Here is a 16564-nt window from a genome sequence, read left to right on the forward strand (position 1 = left end):
TCGAGAGTTTAGGTCAGTGCCCGGTTATATTTTAGATAGCAAGGAGCAGACGGCAGAGTTTCAGTCCACCGAGGGAGCTCGTGACGTACTACCCGGCTTTCTTTAGACCGCAAAGGCCGGGTCCTCAGGTGGAAGCAGCCTCTGAATTTGGACAACCCCCGCTGTTTCCGGGCCGGCCAATAATAACGGTGACATTTAACGTATTTTATCCGATAAATAAACCCTGTAAAATGTATTTATCACCCCCCCCAAACAGCCCTTTTGAATGTCTCCCTAGTACGGCCACAACACCTCAGTCTTGGAGCACTTTTTTGCCACATATATCGCAAACCACGTCTAAGCTCTTTGTGGAGTTAAAATACGTCCGCACATGACTCCAATTACACTCAGCCATTGTTGTGAGTGCGCACGCCAAGGGGCTGCGAGACATTTATACAGCCGTATTTCGCACATGACTATGAAAGGCGGAAGAGGAAGTAGTTCCTTTGAATGTAGACAATCCGAATGTTATAGTTTCTTTCCACTGTGTTCCTGTTAATGATAAACTACAAATTTACTCTAAATTACTAAAATATCGATATTTTAATGTGAGAATTGATTCTAGAACATAAATGATTGGTATCGGAGGAATCGATATTTCAGGATCGATCCACACATCACTAGTTGGGAGCCGAAAAATCCGGCTCCTTTTAGTGAGCCGAGCTTTAAAAAGAGCCGTAAATCCCATCACTAGCAGCATGGCCCTTTCTCAATTCTAAGTACGCAAGTACATACTCGCGTTCTCGGCGAGACCGGACTTGCCGAGAACGCGAGCGCGGCCTTGCAAATTGTACAATCCGGTCGTTAAGTCTGACGTCACTAGCCGTGTCTGGGCCTAAACTCCGCTGCAGGTCCATATATCAAACGATCACTATGGCATTACTGAGAGTTGAAAAACTGTCTAAAGTCTTTCATCTTTAATAAAATGATCAGCGTTCTGCTCTACCAGGTGTAACAATTGAGTTTAACATCCAGGCATCCATGAAAACGGAATTTATGACATTTAACGGAGTTAGAAGTTAGCAGGAAGTTAGCTCGCTAGCTTCTATCTAAATACAATATAGCATGTCCTGACTGCGGGGTTTTGGAAACAAATTCAAACGTACAGCTCTGTTATCACTTCCAACATAAATGAAGACAGAAAACTAAACAGCAGTGACGTTTGTAGGGTTACTGAAGTTTGGCTAGCTGGTATATAATGATGTGCTACGTGACCGCTAGCGACACAGCTATGTTAGCATAATATAAACAAGTTAACCTTTTTTCCACTCGATAAAAGTTAACGTGAGTGTTCTCGGTGGTCAGGAACAAATGCAATCGCATGGCAGGATGCTGTAAAAGGACCAAACTTCAGCCAGGAGAACAACTGAGATAATCCATCCACAATACGAGGTTAGTCATTCATATACTGCTGCATGGGCTGGGCTGTAGTTACATCCTAAGGTTTTAAAAACTGAGCTTAAATAAATGATTAGCGGTAATAAAAGCCGAGGGAGGTCAGCAGTGATCACTGACTGTTTTAGGAGCTTTTTGAGATTAAATAGAAGAAAATACAAAACATTAAACATGTTAACAACACAAAAGCCATATTAAACACAGACTACTTTAGGCCCGGAAGTAGGATTCGTCACGTCATCACTTAACGACCGGATTGGATTACCAGCGTACTTGATGATGTCACACGTCTGGAGTTTTTACTGCCGTCCCCTCTTAATTTAACTGTGAGTAACATGTTATGAAGCTTAACTTTAATCACAGCCAAACCGATTTACTCAGGAACAAATAAAACACTGAAATAAACCAAACTTAACATTCAGAAGTTATCTAATTTACTTATATATCATGTTTAACCTCAGTAGCGAAATATCTATTAATAAAAATAGTGTACATGTATGCCTTAATAAAAACAAGCAAGTGAGATGTTAGAACGCTTTTATTTTAATTTTAGTGGACACTCAATACAATAGACAGCTGCTGGGGTTTGTTTAACCTGAGTAGCGAAAAGACCGCGGGGGGGTTGAAAACGATGAGCCAGGAGTCCGCTGTTCTCGCCGGCTTTAGTGATCCTTGACCTCGCTGTCTGCTATGGAGCTGGCGGGTCACAGACGTCTCCGAAAACATCTGAACACGTTTGGAAATATATGATATCTTAATAAATCGAGCAGATATTTGAAGTTTGCACAGCTACTTTCTCGCTTGAAAATAACTTAAAAGTGTATTTTGTGACCCAGAAATAGTAATATTTAAAAGTTTTTAGCCCCGCTCGTCCGCCATTGTCGCGTTTGAGTTTTGGACGAAATGCATTCTGGGATATTTAGCTGTACCAGGTCCACACAAGTCACCACCGATGCATGCTCGATAAAACGGGCGGAGCGAGAACACATCCGGGACTTTTTCGCGTTCTCGGCTTGATGCGTACTTTGAATTGGAACAGTACTTGGTCTCAGACTGATGACGTATCACGAGTACACGAGAACGCAAGTACGCACAACGTGGATTTTTTTTTGAAAAACTTCAAAAACAATTCATGTTTAATTTCATTTAAGTTTTTTTCTTTAAAAAAATGTTACAAAAACACACCTGCTGTCCTTTTTTCAGGTAGAGTGCTCTGATGTGGCAGATTGAATGAAGCAATTACTACTGTGAGTCACACTGTTAGTAATAGTTGTGACCATTTTTGTTCTTCCTTCCTGTTGTATTAGATTTAAACGTTGGTGTAAACAACTTTAACAACAGCTTCAAAAACATCTGTGTCACTGACACGTTGTTACAGGGACTTTATTTTCTTTTGAAACAGTGAACAATTAACGCTGATCATGTCTTGTTTACAGTTTAATTGGTGGGTCTGTGGGTGACATTTATTGTCACCTAGTTAATATTTGAAGAAACCCATAACTGCACTCTGTTTAAAAGCTGATTTCTATGTCATGTGAACTAGTCACATGAACTCCTGTTAACTTCATTTGTTGATGCTGAACTGCAGACGCGTACTTATATTGATACACTTTATTGGTATTCTTTCCACTATTGTCGAGCGGCTTTACATAATATTCTTTGTACTACTGTACATGTATGTGTGTCTTTACTTGTATAAAGTTGTGTGTGACCCTAGTTTGTCCTTGTGCTCATGTTGGTTGTGTCTTTTCTCCTTCTCGCCTTCTCTCAAGCTTACTTCTGCACCCTGATGCTCCTCAATCAGCTCTAATGGATCTTCTGGGTGAATGAGGCAAGTTGTGTAAAGCACTTTAAGTGTTTTTAGTAGAAGAGCACATGAAAGTTTACACAGCTGTGAGGTTGAGCTCTCCAACCACTTCCTAGAGAACATGACGGATACCATTAAAAAAGAATTTTCAGTGCCATGATTCGACTGTTACTGAGCCCCAAAAACAGAGCCAGATGGTGGGATTCGTGTTTTCAGTATTTGTTTTCAAAGTGCTGCTGGGAAGAGGGGGAGCTGGGTGGGCAGAAGCTATGAGCTATATCAGGTATCATATAAGATAGTACTCGTAGGTGAGAAGATGGAGAATGGCTGCTTGGATAACTGCTCTGCTTTGCCTTACTTGGCATGCACTGGGTGATGATGGCGAGGGTGGTTATCAGTGGGCTGGCCGGGTTTCAAACCAAGCGTGTGTGATTTTGGGGCTTTTTGGAGAGGCATGGCGCAGCTCATGAGTGTCCAACTCCAGGCCTCGAGGGCCGGTGTCCTGCAGGTTTGAGATGTGTCCCTGATCCAGCACAGCTGATTTAAATGGCTAAATGACCTCCTCAACATGTCTTGAAGTTCTCCAGAGGCCTGGTAATGAACTAATCATTTCATTCAGGTGTGTTGACCCAGGGTGAGATCTAAAACCTGCAGGATACCGGCCCTCGAGGCCTGGAGTTGGACACCCCTGGCGTAGCTGCAAGCAGAATGGCAAAAACCTGCTGATAACTGGAAATTCCTCGAGACGGGAGAGGTAAGATTTCCAGATGAGTTATATAGTAGCAGGTGTGTAGTTCTACAGAGAAGATGATATACAAAAGTTACTAAAGAGTAAACGCAGAGAAATGAAGACAAGAGACAGAGCCCATTTACTACCATGGCAGAAATACAAACTGCTGGAGATCTAGCACCACAGCTCCTAAATGCACAGCCTCTTGATTTCAAACTACCTGCAGATGTGAGTGGATGAGCTCAAGGAAGCAACTCCACACAGAGGTGGAGACCAGAACAAAGCTGCCTCAGACCGTCCGATCTGGCCCAGTCCCTGACTTTCACTCATTTGGAATTTATACATATCATGACTCAAAAGTCATGACAACTTACAGGAGGTGACACCATTAGTCAAGAAAAAGGAAAAGAAGCTTTGTTTTGAAATTAACAGAACTAAATAAAATGAGTGTAGAAGCTTGTTTCTGTTATCAATAAGTCCAAATTTGGGGTTATTAAATAAAAATTTCCAGTGAAATCTGCGAAATTGATGAAGTTAAAAAACAAGATGCAATATGCTTAATGGTCTATCTCAGGGGTCAGCAACCTTTAACACCCAAAGCGCCATTTGGACACGATTTCCACGCAAAAGAAAACACTGGGAGCCGCAAATACTTTCTGACATCTAAAATGAAGATAACAGTCTATATATTGTTTTTATACCTTTATGCTTTGTGTGAACAACTGAGGTGTGTTGCTTATGAAATCCATGAACTGCTATAGAGAAAATTACATTTTCTCTATATTTCTCTATCATGGCATAAATAAAATTTTTCTTTTATTTATGTAATTAACACATTTTGAACTCTTAAAGAAATATAACAAAAGGAAAGCTGAACTAAAATGATCCAGCAAACAAAACCTGTGGTGAGCCGCCACCCTTATATCGTCTTTGTGCTTTTGGAGCCTTGACCTGACTTTTAAAAAATAATTGGAAAAAAAGCTCTATGCTGCTAAAAATTGAAAAACAGATATTTGCAAAATTCTGCCTAAATATGTATTTTACCTGGTTAATGTGTGCGGCGGGGCGTGGTCTGCAGCGCCGCTGCAGGGGAGGCGGGCGCACCTGAGCGGCACCCGCAATCACGCCTCGCCGCCTTAACGTCTGTGCTCTCTATGCTGTTGTGTTGTTGTTGGTGTGTGTCGGGCTGTGAGCTGAAAAGCTACAGCCGGCTGTACAGCAACTGTGTGTGAAAAGTGGTCAATAAAGAGATGCTGAAAAGCGTGTTCATGGAAACATCGTCGAGTCTGCCGTGGTATGTTTACAATGGGACTTCTGCTCCTGAAGCTCTGCGCACAGCATCTGGAAATCGGGGCTGTACGAAGTCACTTTCATCTTTACGCAGGACTGTAAGCTGTCATCTGTCAGGCGCGAGCGGTGTTTGTTTTAACATAGTTCACGGTGGAGAACAGCTGCTGACATAATGTGGATCCGAAGATCCACAATTGGCCTACCTGGGGTTGAAAGTCTCGATAAATGCACGGCGTTTCAGCGGGTACGCCGGCTTCCGTGAGTGTGACGCTTATTTTGAGCGATCAAAAAATAATAGAATATAATTTTATGTTTGTATTTCAATATCACAATAATCTTCCAATTTAGAACTACAAGTTAACAAAGAACTAACATAAATAAAATACACTTCAGCCAATTACTTAAAAAAACCAAATTTATTTTCCCAAACCACGCGGAGCCGCACTAAAAGGACTAAAGAGCCGCATGCGGCTCCGGAGCCGCAGGTTGCCGACCCCTGGTCTATCTGGTGTCCCAACTACAATCACATGGTTAAACCTGAAGTTACCTCACTAAACCTCAAAGCCTGCATCACAGTGAAGGCTTCTCATATCACAGCACATGCAACATGGACTTTACTTTCTTTACTTTTGGGAGTTTAAATGTTCATTTTTCAAAATTTAAATCCTCTGGCCCTAGTGTTATCACGCTTGTTTAATATACTCTGACAATTAAGAATACCAAAAGACATGAAAAATATTTTCTTACAATTTTATTCTTGTTGTTTTAAATATCTCTAAATTTCCAGTGGAGACAATTTAGAGAATTTTTATGTTTTACAAGAAATTTAATTCAGTCCAAATGAGTTCCAATTCACAATAACAGTGCTTAACAAAGTTAGTGGAACATCACCTAATGTAAGAATTTAAGAAATTTGGGGTGTTCTTATTTCTATGACAGGTGATGTAATAAATTTGTTAAGCACTGTATATGTAGAGTAAAAACCCTACAATATAAGAGAAGAAAAACCCCAACAATCAGATGATCCCCTCTGAGCAAGCACTTGGCAACAGTGGAGAGGAAAAACTCCCTTTTAACAGGAAGAAACCTCTGGCAGAGCCAGGCTCAGGGAGGGGCAAGCCCTCTGCCACGGCTGGTTGGGGGTGAGGTGAATCAGACTGCAAACATCTTAATCAGACATGTCTTACCTGGTAGGATGGACGTTCGCTGGAGAAAAAAATGGGTTAAATTGACAATTTTTTTTCAAATACAATTATTTAAATATGTGTTGCAGTCTGATTCACTTTCACATTTTTCCTCTCTTTTCTTTTATAGATGGAGTTCATGGGAAGCTAGTTATGCCAGCTTTCCATGAACTCGGAACTTGTACAGACAGGAATACTCACGATTGCCCCAGTTGTCCAACACATGCAGCGTAATGGAGCGGATGACGTCTACTTTGTCGTCCTGAGAGACAAAACAAAAGCAAGATGGGTTAGTTGCATAATAGTTTTCTTGACTCTTGAAAGGATGGTAAATTTAGGAATACTGTGATTATTATGAGGGAGGATATACAGATAGCAAGGGGAGCTAACCTCTAAGTACTCTGGATAGAAAAGTCTATGTGCATGTGTCTAATGGCACAGTGTACTCACGGGTATCCTGAATGTTTGGAGTGGATCTCCATTTTCATCATAGACGAATGTTCCCAGGTGGACACCACTGTCGTCTAATGCTCTCTTTCCCTGAAAAGACAGAAATAAATACAGATAAAGTTGTTCTCTATATACACATATGTAAAATGCAACAGCTGAACAGTGGTGCAGTGGAAATCTGTGACTTACAAACACTGAAAACATCCTGGGAGCACTGGAGACCTTTCCAGATGGTGACACAGTCTTAGAAATGTGACCCAGTGTCACATGGCTGATGGCGATGCTGTGTGGCAGCTTAATTGTTAAATGTCCCTGGGAGCCCGCAAAACTCCAACACACTCCTGGGACCATGGGTGCTCCACCCTACAGAGAAAAAGAAACAAAAACAGAGTTCAGTTTGGACCGCTAGTGTTTGACTATTAAATCATGCAGATGTGTGAGATAGTATCTTGTTTTTTTGTGAAAGTAGATTATACCTGAATAACGACTCTTGGGCTTACACAGGGTGGTTTTGCGGGTATCAATGTAAGCCCCCACAGCTTCAATCCAGCCTGTTCTGAAAGGTAGGATGCTGAAGACTGTTCTTTAACAATCTTTGCTCCTGTAGATAAAAACACAGAGTGAGAAAGGAATCGCAAAACAACAACAAAGAAATTCTGATCCGATTTCATGTCTTACCCAGTTCCTCCAGAGCAAAGTTGGGCATCCTGTCCCCAACTGGAAGAAGGAAGTCAATTCTTTTTCGTAAGTCTATTAACTCCCTTTGCAGCTCTTGTAGCTGCCTTTCCACCTGTTCTTGTCCATTCAGTGAGTACTGCAATTGAGAAGAACCATTCATGTTAAGATAGATAGATAGATAGATAGATAGATAGATAGATAGATAGATATAAAATAATAATAATAAACTGTCATTGTCTGATTAATTTTCAGGGAATATATTATGAGCTTCATATGTTTTTCATACCTCACTCATGAACGGGGTGGAAAAGTCCATTTTCAGCCCTCCAATACTGAAAATCAATCCTGGTGGATGAAGAGAAACAGAATAAGAAGAGAAGCTTAATCCAGAAGAAAAGCACATAGTACTAGAAAGACTGTAATTGTTTGTGGAAGGAGATCATTTACCAAAACACAAGGCCAGCATGAGGACCAAAAGTCCCAATGCCTTGATGGCTCTAAAGAGACCTCTGCTGCTGCCACTACTGTAGTCAACAAAATCATCGTTATTGTAGTCCACAGTGTCACAGTCAACAGTGTTGTGTTCAACTGTGTCTCGGTCAGTATTGTCAGGGACTGGACGGGGACGTCGCCTTTTGAAAACTCTGCACAGAAAAAACAAAATCATGGAAGAAAAAATGTACATGGAAGAACAAATGGATTATGATTACAACACATGCATCTATGTCAGTGGATGACAACAAAGAACATGTAGACCAGCACTAACCTGTGTAAAGTCTCCTTGTAGGAGATTAAGGGCTCTCCTTGGCTGCCGTAATAGCCGTTAGACTGAAGTCTTTGGCTTCTTCTCAACATGGCTGTAAAATGAAAGGGAAACATGGGGTTAAGTGAGTCTCTGACACAAAGCTTATCAGACTTAACTATGATTTGAGCATGTTTCCATCAGAAGCAACTCTGTACAAATCAGTGCAAATTCTCTTATATATAAACTTCACGGTGCCAGCTTGTTCTTTTTAATGAACAGAATAATATTTGAATCACACCCATTTATGAAATCCGCTCTTAATAAAGAACTTTATTTTCCCAGTGTCTTCAAAAACATAGCCTCATATTGTTATGATTCATATCATAGCAACAGATCACAACATTTTCTTGCAAAAAAATCTCTTTCACATGTCAGTTTGTTTGTTCACAATGTAGTTTTTAAAATTCAGAAAAAGAGGAAATCACCACAGCGGTAAAGAAAAGCTCAAAGCAACTAAATGAATTTGGCCCAAAATCCTGTCAAAAGGTTTTAAGAATTAAAAACTCTTTGTTTTTATAGTTAATATACAAAAGGAAACAATTTTGATCAGACAAGCTGCGTCTAACAGGTAAGCAGTAAAATCACCTTTACAGTAGAATGCACTAAAAAGTGCTTTTCTGACATAATCAACTGGATATCATTTTTAAAATGTTCAGATTTGAAACATATTAAATGTAAGATGTGAAGCTAAAACATACTCTGTTTTTGTACTTGTTGATTTTTAGTCTAAAGAGCACTTACCTTCACTTAAAACGAAAGTTGAAGAAACTGTAAGTGCGCTTTTCCGTAAATTTGGACGTTTAGCACTTCTCACTGAACTCATCTGAACCAGAAAACTTAGGTGCAGGAGAAAAATTTCAAACCGCAGCTTTTTCAGGGACGTTACAAACGGATACACGCACAAATCGAATATGACGCACGCGCGTTCCATAAGAGCAGCGCTTCGTGTGCGCACGCGCAAAGGTGTGAGTGTAGTTCTGTTTTTTTTAAATGAAATTTGCTCTTAATTAAATACCTTTCCTTCTCAGTGCCTTTATAAACACCGCATCATATTGTCAACATTCATATAGCACAACACAGGCGCTCACGAGCCCATGTGCAAAGGTGTGTTGCAGTGAATGAAGAAAACTTTTCCATATTCACTGTCACTAATTTGTTTGATTTTGCTGTGAGAAAATTGTGACGTATATGAGAATGAGGCAAGACCACGGTCATTTAAATACGGTATTAAAGTGTAATGAAACCGTTTCTCAGAGGGAAAGTGTGATTTTAGGACACTCGAGCCAAACATTAGCGGGCATCATTCTAGCTTATAATCAACAGCGGATCCAATGCGGATCCGGGTCGGATGAGCTGGGAAGTGACGGATCCGAATCGATCCAAAGGTTGCCGGTTCGAGCCCCGGCTCCGACAGTCTCGGTCGTTGTGTCTTTGGGCAAGACACTTCACCTACCACGTACTGGTGATGGCCAGAGGGGCCGATGGCGCGATATGGCAGCCTCGCCTCTGTCAGTCTGCCCCAGGGCAGCTGTGGCTACAACTGTAGCTGCCTCCACCAGTGTGTGAATGTGAGAGTGAATGAATAGTGGAATTGTAAAGTGCTTTGAGGGTCTTGAATAGCGCTATATAAATGCAATCCATTATTATTATTTAAACCAACTGTCAACTGGTATTTTGTAAATATAACAATAAACGCGAATTCACTGTGTGATTGTGTAACTTTATTAGCAGGGTCCTCCTGAAATGCACCAACAACATTGAGAGTAACATCCTCCTCTCTGCTTCTTGATGCTCTCCGGTCGCTATGGTAACGCGTAAATAGTTCTTTCAAAATAAGACACACGGCTACAACACGGGAAAAGACCCAGGGAACCCGACTTAACGATTAAAAACCCTGAAAACCATACACTTCACACCCGAGCCTCAACTCTCGCGGCCCGGTACCAAACGGGCCCGGGTGTTGGGGACCGCTGCCGTGCAGAAGACACGGCACTAGATTGATTGACAATGGTCTACAGCAATCAGAACGCACAAAACAATTTGCTGTTAAAAAAAAAAAATCAGCGAAACAGCGAGTCCGTGAAAGGTGAACCGCGTTATAGCGAGGGACCACTGTACAATAATTTCCAGTAGCACTGCTGATATATGAAATGGTGAGTTTTGAGGTTGTCTTCAAACAAGTGCATTGTACTAGAAAAGGGTGTTTGGAGGATTAAAAATGTAAAAAGTAATGACTATTTTATATTTGTGAAAAAACTTTATGCAGAAAAAGTAGCAAAGAAACAAAAACATAACACACGGACAGTTTTGGCCACGAAAAAGCTGGAGGGATGGTGATTTTTTTTTTAATAAACCCAGATTGTTTAAAAAAACAATTAGAATCAAATTTATTCATCAGCAGCATCAATAGTAACAAAAATACAATTTAGTTTTCGCTGTCAAAGTCGATTTAACTGAAGTTGTGTTTCCGGTTACTGTGGATGTCACGTGTTTCCGGTTAGTGTGGAGGTCGCAATATGGCGCTCCCCAGTGGCTGCAGCCAGACCCTTCTCATGAATTTGGACACGACGATAGTAGCTTGTTGTCAATGTTGTGCTAACAGTAGCGATTAGCTAGATACGTTAGCCGTTGACGTCAGCGCAATTTAGTATCCGGTATACAGAAACTGTTTTCCTAACAAAACCACTGTTATAATTAAGTGAAGGTGCTCCCAGCTAATTTGAACCTTTGGCTTCTAAAATATGTGGTTCAATTGCGTGCTGCGTACATAACCTAATGTCAGCTAGACCGAAATTAAAATTTAACATATTGTTAAAGTCAGTAAAATGGCGCCTGAAGCCTGTTGTGACGTGAGCTCTGTGTCTGCTCTAGAAATTCTGTAGATCTGAGCCGTACATTAAATACTCACATGAACCTGTACTTTGAATTCTGTATGAGCTGTATAAAATACAGCTATGCATAAGTGTTTTGAATGAATAATTAGATTAGATAACTCTAATGATATAGAAATGAATAGAAATGTGACATGAGAAGGTGTGTCTTTGACTGTTCCTGTATAACTTATTTTCGGACTAGTTGACAAGTTATGCTCCGGTCATTTGATGTTTCCAAGATAGATGTTCTTTTGTAATATAGTTAATTTTTCTTTGTATATTTCATTTATCCACCATCATACATACAAGCTAAGAAGAGGTCGTTATACTAACAAGAGGTATCAACGCTGGGCCAAAGTTCAGCACATGGTTAAAGTTTGTAATCCAGCCAGGGTGTAAATATCACTCAGCAGCCAGAGCTGAAGCAGGCAGCATCAACACATAAATCTACTCTACCCGGCTTAAATCACAAGAGCACCTCTGACCAAAGAGCTGTAGATTTTTCTTGTTTGCACAAATTAATCCAGATTCACATTAATTGTGTTCACAGCTCCAACAAAATGAGGAAGAGGAGGGGGGAAACACAATTAGGTTATATTACAATTGGATGGAAGGCGAGGACAAGGAGAAGGAAGCTTTGGATGAGGAGGAAGAGAAGCAGCAGGAGCATCTTCAGGGATCTCTGTGATGTCATTGAGGTTTGTTTCATTAATATGGTCCTCTCACAAAGAAAGATGACTTGTTTTAGTTCACCTACTTCCTGTATTAAATAGTGATGTGCAAAACGTTGTGGAAAACCACAGAGCAGGCACGTATAGGGCATCTGCAGGTAACTGAACATCAAATCTCTAAGACAGACTGAAATCTGTATATTTATCACCCTTATGATAAAACCCATGTCAGCCATTGGTTTATGGACTTTGTATTTTGAAGCCTCAACATTTGCTTTATTGCTGTTGCTATGTTGGGACCATATTAGGATGAGGGATCAGAATCTGGAGTCATGCACACTATTGTTTCATTTAGTGTGTATCCATAAGATTCGTACAGCAGAACTGTAGAACTGTAATAGCAGGCTTGTACAAAGTGAGGCTTTGTGCACTCGTTTTACTTCTGTCACCCTGTTTTGATGCAGAATTCACTTGAAATCAGGCAAGAACTGGACTTATTTTTATAATGTGTTCTTGTGAATTGATTGTGTATCGCATATGTTTGATTTGACTTTCTGCAAGACAACAGTCGTCCGCTGGCCAAAAAAGTTTTCCAAATACCTCCACGTTTTCAAGCCTGGATTTAGAAAAGAATAGCAGAAAAAATCTGCACCTCCTGCTTCAGATGCAATTTGTGTTTCTGTGTTCAGAGGCAGCGGCGAGAGGGGAGACCTCGGCTCATCCAGCTGGAGAGCCTGACCAGGAGGAGTCGAACATTAACTCAGCTCTTCCAGGGCACCCTGCAGACTCGGCTGCTGGCATCGGCGAGGGATGACGTGAACGCCAAACTGCAGTCCATCACAGGTCAGCTGCAGGTATGCGAGTCAGACCTTCTGAGGAGGGTTTCACTTTTCTCTCTTCTTTATAATTGACTCTTTTCTCTCTCTTTCAGCTCCTTGTCTCAGAGTGGGAGGGATTTGAAGCACAAAGGGAGGAGCTTGTCGTTTGGTTGGCTGATATGGATGTCGCCTGAGTGAGGTTGACCAGCTGACAGGAAACACCAGTGAAAAACTGAAACAACTGCAGGTGTGGGCTTGTTTTGATATGACATCCTTGTTCACTTTTTCCCACCGAGGCTTCTAGACTTCTGATTGGCCAACATTTCCACACGGTTAGGAATATGTCGCCACCTGTTGCTTTGGCATGTTCCTAGCAGCGTTTTCCTTCATTTCTGCGTTTACGTGTGGACGGGATTATTTTTTAAAACGAAAACGGAAAATCTCAGTTTTCAAAAATACCCGTGTACGTGTGGACGTAGCCTAAGTGATCTAGGTCAGCGGTCTCCAACCTTTTTTGCGCCACGGACCGGTTTATGCCCGACAATATTTTTCACAGACCAACCTTTAATGTGTCGCGGATAAATACAACAAAATAAAACTAGTACCGGTACCGAAAAAAAGAAGATTTATTCATAACGCACGTGAAAAGACCCAGGAAAACAGAGTTAACGATAAAAACGATAACAAAATAACGCTGAAAACCGATAAAAACCCTGAAAACTATACATTTCACACCTGAGCCTCAACTCTCGCGGCCCGGTACCAAACGACTCACGGACCGGTACCGGTCCGAGGCCCGGGGGTTGGGGACCGCTGATCTAGGTAGCTCTGTTTTCCAAGTTCAGTTAACGCTAGAAATGTGTTTTGGAGTTTGTACGTGCTTTGTCTCTAGGGGCCACGTATATATTTATATATAAACATATATAAATAAAACCATGTTTTGTTTTGTTTTTACATTAGTAATTCCTTTTGTACATAATTTAATATTGTTGTTAATAATAAATTAATTAAAGCAACAAAACAACCTGAAGAGCTGGTTGGGAGTAGTGATGTGCGATACCACTGATTTCCTTTCCGATCCGATACCAAGTAATATTCAGGGTGGTATCGACGATACCGATCCGATACCGATACTTTGTACAAAAACTTATTTTATTTATTGTATCTCAAATTATAGCATCATAATGATTACAGGACATCAGATTACTTATTATTATTATTTAATAATGCAGAGTTCATCATATAGAAATACAAAAAACTGAAGTTGTGCTATTTGAACACCTTGCCTGCCTGCAGCACTAAAGGACTCCGTGAGAGACGTCTGTCTCGCCCCAGCAGCACCTGTCCCTGTCCTCCTCTTCAGTTCGCCTCAACATACGCTCGTCATATTCTGTGATATGATTTACTCTGAGGTGTTTGACCATGTTAGTGATGTTGACACAACCATACATGCCAACCCTCCCGATTTTTCCGGGAGAACACCGAATTCTCCCAAATTTTTCCCAATTTTCCACCCGGACAACAAAATTGAAAAACCATATCACAGAATTTATAGCGCGGCCCAGCCAATTCCAGTTTCCAACAATGGCTACTACTACTGCAGCTGCTTAGTTTTAATATTACTCTTATTTCTCTTTCTGGGTCGCAAAAAAACTTTTAACATATTTTCAGGTGAGTATGTAGCTGTGTAATCTTCAAATATCTGAGCCGACCGACACATCGTTTTCAAACCCCCGCGGTCTTTCGCTGCTCGGGTTAAACATGATATATAAGTCACTTTGATAACTTAAAAATGTTATTGTTTGGCTTTTTCAGTGTTTTATTTGTTTGTGAGTAAATCGGTTTGGCTGAGATTAAAGTTATTAGATTAGATTGAATTAAATTTAACTTTATTAATCCCTCGGGTGGGTTCCTCCGGGGTTTTCACACAGCTGAATAAACGTCAAACAGAAAACCGATTAAACAGAAGTGTGAGACGGTCGAGAGTTTAGGTCAGTGCCCGCTTATATTTTAGATAGCAAGGAGCAGACGGCAGAGTTTCAGTCCACCGAGGGAGCTCGTGACGTACTACCCAGCTTTCTTTAGACCGCAAAGGCCGGGTCCTCAGGTGGAAGCAGCCTCTGAATTTGGACAACCCCCGCTGTTTCCGGGCCGGCCAATAATAACGGTGACATTTAACGTATTTTATCCGATAAATAAACCCTGTAAAATGTATTTATCACCCCCCCCCCCCCCCCCCCCCCCCCCCCAAACAGCCCTTTTGAATGTCTCCCTAGTACGGCCACAACACCTCAGTCTTGGAGCACTTTTTTGCCACATATATCGCAAACCACGTCTAAGCTCTTTGTGGAGTTAAAATACGTCCGCACATGACTCCAATTACACTCAGCCATTGTTGTGAGTGCGCACGCCAAGGGGCTGCGAGACATTTATACACCCGTATTTCGCACATGACTATGAAAGGCGGAAGAGGAAGTAGTTCCTTTGAATGTAGACAATCCGAATGTTATAGTTTCTTTCCACTGTGTTCCTGTTAATGATAAACTACAAATTTACTCTAAATTACTAAAATATCGATATTTTAATGTGAGAATTGATTCTAGAACATAAATGATTGGTATCGGAGGAATCGATATTTCAGGATCGATCCACACATCACTAGTTGGGAGCCGAAAAATCCGGCTCCTTTTAGTGAGCCGAGCTTTAAAAAGAGCCGTAAATCCCATCACTAGCAGCATGGCCCTTTCTCAATTCTAAGTACGCAAGTACATACTCGCGTTCTCGGCGAGACCGGACTTGCCGAGAACGCGAGCGCGGCCTTGCAAATTGTACAATCCGGTCGTTAAGTCTGACGTCACTAGCCGTGTCTGGGCCTAAACTCCGCTGCAGGTCCATATATCAAACGATCACTATGGCATTACTGGGAGTTGAAAAACTGTCTAAAGTCTTTCATCTTTAATAAAATGATCAGCGTTCTGCTCTACCAGGTGTAACAATTGAGTTTAACATCCAGGCATCCATGAAAACGGAATTTATGACATTTAACGGAGTTAGAAGTTAGCAGGGAGTTAGCTCGCTAGCTTCTATCTAAATACAATATAGCATGTCCTGACTGCGGGGTTTTGGAAACAAATTCAAACGTACAGCTCTGTTATCACTTCCAACATAAATGAAGACAGAAAACTAAACAGCAGTGACGTTTGTAGGGTTACTGAAGTTTGGCTAGCTGGTATATAATGATGTGCTACGTGACCGCTAGCGACACAGCTATGTTAGCATAATATAAACAAGTTAACCTTTTTTCCACTCGATAAAAGTTAACGTGAGTGTTCTCGGTGGTCAGGAACAAATGTAATCGCAAGGCAGGATGCTGTAAAAGGACCAAACTTCAGCCAGGAGAACAACTGAGATAATCCATCCACAATACGAGGTTAGTCATTCATATACTGCTGCATGGGCTGGGCTGCAGTTACATCCTCAGGTTTTAAAAACTGAGCTTAAATAAATGATTAGCGGTAATAAAAGCCGAGGGAGGTCAGCAGTGATCACTGACTGTTTTAGGAGCTTTTTGAGATTAAATAGAAAAAAATACAAAACATTAAACATGTTAACAACACAAAAGCCATATTAAACACAGACTACTTTAGGCCCGGAAGTAGGATTCGTCACGTCATCACTTAACGACCGGATTGGATTACCAGCGTACTTGATGATGTCACACGTCTGGAGTTTTTACTGCCGTCCCCTCTTAATTTAACTGTGAGTAACATGTTATGAAGCTTAACTTTAATCACAGCCAAACCGATTTACTCAGGAACAAATAA

General features: G+C 41.1%; 1 protein-coding gene and 1 long non-coding RNA gene across 2 annotated transcripts; both read right to left on the reverse strand.

Annotated features, from left to right (window-relative positions):
• Positions 1–6060: 6060 nt before the first annotated feature.
• LOC146372839 (SUN domain-containing protein 3-like) lies at positions 6061–8115 on the reverse strand. Its single transcript, XM_084951595.1, has 7 exons — positions 8021–8115; positions 7860–7918; positions 7574–7709; positions 7372–7496; positions 7085–7258; positions 6896–6985; positions 6061–6707 (listed from the first exon to the last, which is right to left on the reverse strand). Exons 1-7 carry the CDS (start codon positions 8037–8039, stop codon positions 6597–6599), a joined length of 714 nt encoding a protein of 237 aa, XP_084807721.1. The 5' UTR covers positions 8040–8115; the 3' UTR covers positions 6061–6596.
• Positions 8116–8194: 79 nt separating this feature from the next.
• Positions 8195–10403, reverse strand: LOC146372840 (uncharacterized). Its single transcript, XR_014802267.1, has 3 exons — positions 9120–10403; positions 8340–8430; positions 8195–8217 (listed from the first exon to the last, which is right to left on the reverse strand). It is a non-coding gene; the product is annotated as an uncharacterized LOC146372840 (long non-coding RNA).
• Between the last annotated feature and the right edge of the window lie 6161 nt (positions 10404–16564).

This window comes from Perissodus microlepis, chromosome 14 (genome assembly GCF_051167445.1).
Source record: "Perissodus microlepis isolate ML-2025 ecotype Zambia chromosome 14, ASM5116744v1, whole genome shotgun sequence".
Taxonomy (NCBI): domain Eukaryota; kingdom Metazoa; phylum Chordata; class Actinopteri; order Cichliformes; family Cichlidae; genus Perissodus; species Perissodus microlepis.

Excerpts from the sequence above, each read along its gene's own strand:
- LOC146372839 (XM_084951595.1), bottom strand. Across the intron at positions 7,497-7,573 it reads CTTTGCTCTGGAGGAACTGG|GAGCAAAGATTGTTAAAGAA; the intron begins GTAAGACATGAA and ends TTTTATCTACAG. Across the intron at positions 6,986-7,084 it reads CCAGGATGTTTTCAGTGTTT|GGAAAGAGAGCATTAGACGA; the intron begins GTAAGTCACAGA and ends CTGTCTTTTCAG.